The sequence below is a fragment of the Phocoena phocoena genome, chromosome 3 (genome assembly GCF_963924675.1).
Source record: "Phocoena phocoena chromosome 3, mPhoPho1.1, whole genome shotgun sequence".
NCBI lineage: Eukaryota > Metazoa > Chordata > Mammalia > Artiodactyla > Phocoenidae > Phocoena > Phocoena phocoena.
In genome coordinates, this window is record NC_089221.1 from 154321603 (window position 1) to 154328240 (window position 6638).

At 45.5% G+C, this 6638-nt stretch overlaps 1 protein-coding gene across 1 annotated transcript in view; it reads right to left on the minus strand.

Annotated features, from left to right (window-relative positions):
• Positions 1–4800, minus strand: part of LOC136120333 (zinc finger protein 354A) — a 27079-nt gene extending 22279 nt beyond the window's left edge. The window contains exons 1-2 of the mRNA XM_065873755.1: positions 4768–4800; positions 761–887 (exon numbers count right to left, since the gene is read on the minus strand). Of these exons, the coding sequence (XP_065729827.1) occupies positions 761–887; positions 4768–4800 (160 nt within the window). The remainder of the gene's footprint in view (positions 1–760; positions 888–4767) is intronic.
• Positions 4801–6638: the final 1838 nt, after the last annotated feature.

Genomic DNA, 6638 nt, shown 5'->3' on the forward strand with positions numbered 1-6638 from the left:
GGGGTGTGTTAGGGTAAAAGCAAGGGGCAATGCAAAATTTAGTTGTATGTTAGTGAAGTATGATAAACATGCAGACTTGATTAACAGGGTGCTAATAGCTTTCTATACAAGAGGGAATATGTATACACTGTTAAATGTACAGATTAAATTAATATTTGTAACAGGGATCTGTGGAAAGGATTATGTACCAAGTAGCTTGTTTAAAATGAGAAAACACTATCTGACTCCCTTTGAAAGATGGCAGCAATCAGCAAACTATGGGTCATAGGCCAAATCTAGGCCACTGTCTGTTTATGCATGGCCCTTGAGCAAAGAATGGTTGAAAAAAAAGAAAAGGAATATGTTACAGAGACTATAGGTGGCCCACAAAGCTGAAAATATTTACTCCCTGGCCCTTTACAAAAAATGTTTGCTGACCCCTGTAAAAGAGAATTGAAAAAAGCCAGTGCTGGGTTGAGGGATACTCTCTGTTAAGAGATGAGCAAACACATCATAGTTCAATCATAGTGGGAAAATGTTGCCTGCAGTCACTGCAGTCACATTTCTAATGTGCAGCTCTGTAGATTGTCCCATCCATGGGGCAATTCCATACCTACAAGGGAGAAAAAGGTTTTCAGGTTTATTTATGGAGATCCAGTTTGTACACTGCTAAGGCAAAACTCAGCTAAAGTTTTTAATGACCCAGGGCTTTTATCCAGGAAATCAGATGCTGAGGTATCCCAATTTCTGAATTCTGTATCTACAGGGGAAATTTCCTTACCCAATGAGACAAGGTTACTATAGTTCTCCAGCATCACATCTTGGTACAAGTTTCTCTGTGAAGGAGCCAGCTTTCTCCACTCATCCCGCGTAAAGAGCACAGCCACATCTTCGAACGTCACTGACAGCTGTAGAGACAAACATCCCAGCTCACCCAGGACCATCCATCACACAGGGTGAAAAAGGCGGCAGTGGGGAGTAGACGGGCTACCATGAAATGCTTCTATATTATTCTAGGTTCTGAAGGTTCCAGGTCATTTGTTTAATGAACAATTGACCAATGACAAATATATATTGAGTAGCATGAAGTATGAACCAGGCCCTGAGTTAACTGCTACAAGAGATGTGTGGAGGTATTAAGGCCATTAGTGGGAGTGTTAATTAGAATAATCTTCCTGTTGGCAACTTGATAACATATATTACAAGCTTTAAAATGTGCATACTCTTTAACTCTCCAATTACTATATTTGTTTGATAATGAACAGTGAACAAAAATGCCCATGCAAGGACATTTATCATGGTGTTAGTAACAGCAAAGAAATGGAAACAACCTCAATAATCACCGAGCGAGACTAGTGTAAATAACTTAAGGCACTCTGTACTCCCTAAAGCTTGAGGGCAGTAATAATGGAAATTAAAATAGCTATAATTCATTGAATGCTTTTTTCAGGCTAAGTACTATTCTTAGAGCTTTATATTAAACTTTAGTGTATATCTTTATTTTATCTTCACCACAACCCTATGAAGAAGGTACTATTATTGTGTCCATTTTACACAAAAGAAAACAAAGAGAAATTTATCCAAGTCACACAACCGGTATGAAGGAAAAACTCACTCCTCCTGCATGTCTCCTCTACTCTTAATACAACACTACTTCACTTCTGACACCAGATGTGGGGGGTTTTCCACACACCAAGCAATTGTGGGACACCAGCTGGGTGTCCTACAGTTAAACTCAATTCTGACATCTGAAGGTAGTGTCAGATTCCCACAAGACTGGCCCTCTTTCAATGTCAATCACAAGTCCAGGTTGTTACCTGTGCTGCTGACTGACTGGCTATAAATTGGAGGTTTCTACAACCCTCTCCTCAGGTTTGATTAATTTGCCAGAGTGGCTCACAGAACTCAGGAAAACATTTACTTACTAGATTACTGGTTTATTATAAAAGAAGATATAGGAACTGGCAGATGAAAGAGAGGCACAGGGAAGGGGTGCACAGCTTCCATGCTCTCTCGGGATTCACCATTCTCTCCGACTCTCTACCTGTTCACCAACCTGGAAGAACTCTGAACACTTCTGGGTTTTTATGGAGGTTCATTACATAGGCATGATTGATTAAATCACTGACCATTGGCGACTGATTCAACTTTCATCTCCTAGGGTGGCGACAGATGGATAAGAGGGGTTATCGCGGGGCAGGACTGAAAATTCCAACACTTTAATCAAGGTTGGTTCCCCTGGCAATTAGCCTGCATCCTTAGGTGGGGTACAAAAGTCACCTCATTAACATAAACTCTGGTGTGGATACAAAACACACCCATTTTGCCTTCATTGCTCTGAAGTAATTTCAGGGATAAAAATCATATATTACTAACCACTTAGGAAATCACAAGGGTTTTGGAAGTTATGTGCCAGGAACACGGACAAAGACCAAATATATATTTAATATTATAAATCACAATATCACAGCTGGTCAGTGGTAGAGGTAGAACTGCAATCCAAGGAACTGCCTCTCAACGCCTACTTCATAGGATTAAGAAATAAATGATAATCCATACAATGGAGATAAAGATTAGTGATGGTAGCACAACACTGTGAACGTACTTAATGCCAATATACTCAAAAATGGTTAAAGTGGTAAATTTAATCTTATGTATATTTTATCAAAATAAAAAGTTAAAATGATAAAATAAAAAAATACATACATACATATGTACACATGTACATAAATAACAAATAAATAAAGGTGCACAGAAAATTATTCTGAGGGCTGCATACCAAAGGTATGACCATGATTATCTCAAGATGTTGGGGTAAGAGTGATTTTACTTTTTTATTCTCTGAAATTTTTAACATTAACATGCAGTGCATGTATAAGATAATTTATTGGCACACGGTGGGGAATACAAGAAATGATCTTTCCCCTCAAAAGAATTTACAATCTAACTGGCAGACAAGAAAAACGCATGAAACAATTGGAACAAGAAAAGTGTCGCTGGACAGGACCATATACCATTTCCTAGTTCAATCCTCATTTTAGAGATAAGAAACACAATGTCCAGGGCAGTTAAGATACCAGGTCATATACTTTTTCAATGGCAGAGACAAGACGATAACTGAAGTTTTCTTTTAACCCAGCACTTGGTGGGTATATTCTCTCTCCGGTCTTAAATGTCCTGTCACTGAGTTTTACACACAAGTCCACATAGTACTGATGTATCGGCAGCAGGTGAGGTTAGGGAGAAATGTCACATAGGACTCACAAGCAGGGATGGAGAAGATTCTGGGTAAGAGAGCAGCCTAGCTCTGTTGGAATGGAATGGGAAAGGCTTAGAAAAAAGTAGCCCAAATATGCAGAGGCAGGTCCTAGCCACAGTCTCAGAAGATCAACCACTACCACATTTCATGGGTCCAAAAGATACACAACATCACATTGCAGAGAACTCTGGTAATTTGGGGGCCAGGCCTGCCCCGTGTTCCGAAAGATATACCAGAGGAAAGGCTGGATGATAACTAACATGAATTTAGAGGCCAGACATACCTGGGTTTGATTTCAGGTTACCTGACTTCATTGAGCCTCAGTTTCAAGTGTAAAATGGGGGTAATAACTTCTGCTTCGCTATGAGACTGAGAACAAAGGTGAAGCCCTCAGGATATTCCCCAGCAAGGTTAACTACTATTGTTAGATGAGGATGAGTAAAGGAAGGACACTGTACAGTCATTTCTATCTACCAACAGTAGATAAATAGACATCGTGAACTAGAATAATATCATTTAGCTACCACAACCACCACATATTGAACATCTACTATGTGCCTGGCCCTGATATGAACACTTTCCATGTACTAACTCCCAGGATCTTCTCATCTACCCTTTGAGGTAGGCCCGGTTGTTGTATTCATTTTACAGGTGAAGAAACTGAGGCACAGAGAGGTAAGAAACTGAAGCACAGAGAGGTGGACTTATTTGCCCAAGACCCATTAACAGCAACAGAGGAGATGGGCACAAACCTGGCCATCTGGCTCAAAAGCCCCACTGAGTAATCACTGTATACACTGCCTCTCCACTACCAATATCCCATGAAACTCTCACTGCTGCTTCCTGAGGAGTCTTCTCTCTGCTCTTGGGAGTCAAGAGACCTCTCCATCTATGTCCCCACCAACATGGCTATCCTTTGTTCACACAGTGGCTCACCTGGATGGGGTCCCACCCTCATTCTCACAACATAAAGATGAAAATGGCAGGTCAATATCAGTTTTCAAGAGAGACAGAAGCAAGGCACATGATCCAGAAAGTTAAGATGGAGAAAAAACTAAAAACTATGGACTGGGAAAAGCCTGGCAAAGGTATCATGAGGATTTCTCAGGGGCGGAAAGAAAAAGAAAAGCATTCTGGCCAAGGGTAGGGAGGGGGACATGACTGAGCAAAGGAGGCAGGCCAGAAAGGAACTCTGCCAAGTGCGCACGTTTGTTTGTTCTGACCCTAAGTGGTATAAGACGTGTGGCATCTTACCTATCAATTCAGTAATCATACAGTGAATTGAGATTAATGAATAAAAGAGTGTCTATTAGAAAAAAAAAGAGAAACACAGGCCATGGATTGGGGGGTTGGAGGCAAGCATTCCCTACGCAATCTACCATCCACCACGGTGGACCAACTCTTCCAAGGGAGAAGGACATTGGCTCCAAATTCTGGCGAAGACTGTACTGGGGAGAAAACGTCAGTTTAAGGGTAAAAAAACAAAAAAACCCATCTGTCTCTAAGACCTGAGATGGCAATGAACTCACCTGAGACCTTGCTTCCCTCTGTTCAGTAGCCATGTCCTCTTTCTGGGCAGTTTCCCCTTAGGATGGGAGAAGTCTCCAGAAGCCAGATCTGAGAGAAGAAAAAGGAAGCCAGGAGGAAGCCCCTTCTGCTTTCCACCCCTCAGAATCAGCAGCTCTGAAATCTTTATATCACTTGAAAATGATGCCAAGTGCCCTCAGAGAAGGAAGTCAGAAGGAACGAGGGGTAGACAGGACCAGAGAGAAGGGCTGGGTCATCCTGGTCCAGGACCAGCTCTTTCCCTGGCTCAGAGGAAAAGGTCCTAGGACTCCATCAGCAGTAGCAGCAACTCCCTGAGCCTCACCGCGTGCCAGGCACTACCTATCAATACATCATCGAGTCCCACAGCACAGTTGGCACTGTCAGCACCCCATTTTATAGATCAGGAAACTGAGGGCAGAGTGGGAGCAACTTGCCCCAGTCCACACAGCCAGGGAGGGTGGCACCAGGATTCCAAGCACCACGGGCTCCAGAGCACCTGCTCTAACCTCCCTGCGTGCATGTGACAACTTTTCTCCAACTCAAGCCTTCCCACCCAATTCCTCCCCCTCCTGTCAAGTAAACAATTTCCAGATTTCTAGAGAAAGCTGCTTCGGAAAGGAAAAACGTCAGCTCTCCTATGGCGGGGAGGGGGGCTGCTGTCTTGAGGAAGGGGCACAGAAAACCAAAGACCTGGGTCCAGTCCTGGCTCTGCCACTGGGGGAAGCCGGCGACTCACTTCTCGCTCAAAACAAGCCTGTCATTCGGGAGTGCAGGGGTGATGATAAAGGGAGGAAATAATTTTCTCACGTTCACTGCCGGCCCGAAACAAATTCAAATGCCCGCAGGCGCTGGGCAGGTAGCGCGCTGGGAACTGGTCGGGAAGAAGCAGGAGGATGGCTGGGTCCAGCCAATGCGGACGAAGTGCCCGACCTGTCTCGTTCAGGGGCACGTCAGTGGGACGGCTGGGGGCGGCAGGCGGACAGAGCCAGGGGTGCCCGGCTCTCGGCCCGCCGGCGCCCACAAAGGCCCGGCTCGCGTCTCTTGGGCCTGTGCCCCATGCCCCGGCGACGCATCCTCCCGAAGCCCGGTCCTCCCTCCCACATCCTGCCTACCCACCGCCGCTCACCTCGCCCAGGCCTCGGGGGTTCCGCGGGCCGCAGGCTGGAGGCTCCGGAACTGCCACGGCCGGACAGCACCTTCCGCTGGGTACTTCCCCCAGGGCCGCCTGGGCGAACCTCTAACGGGTAATCAGCTCACGCCAGCGGCAAACGCCCGTCGCTCCACGTACGTCCGGGAGGGGCGGGGCAAGGACAGTCGCGAGCCCCTCTGGGAAATGTAGTCCAAGCGAGGACAAAAGATCCTGGGAAATGTAGTTCTTCGAGTCTTGTCTGCGAGGAGAGCCCCGGCTGAGCCTATCACTTGTGCGGACTCCATTCTAGGTTCGTGGCTGAGTTCCCTGGGCTGCTGGCTCCTTGGTTCCCAGTTCTTCCAGGAGGAAACAGAGGTTCCTACAGGGCAGTGACTTGTAGCTCTGCATCTGTGTAAATGATAGCAAGGCAAGTAGACAACCGCCAAGAACAAGCCTATTTCCTTTTAAGTCTTTCAACAAGAGTGTATGGAGGACTTCCCTGGTGACGCAGTGGTTGTGTTAGACCCAAACGGTCTACGAGGGATTCCAACTCGCCCAAGAACCGTCAAGAGTCGAGAGCCGTTGCAACACGCAAGAGGTTTATTAGGAGCCGATGCACCGGGGTTCCCTGAACCTCACGCAGGAGGCCAATGGGGAACCCCTAAAAGCGGAATCACATACTTTTTATAGGTTTATTTACTCATAGGGCGGGTATATTCTCAC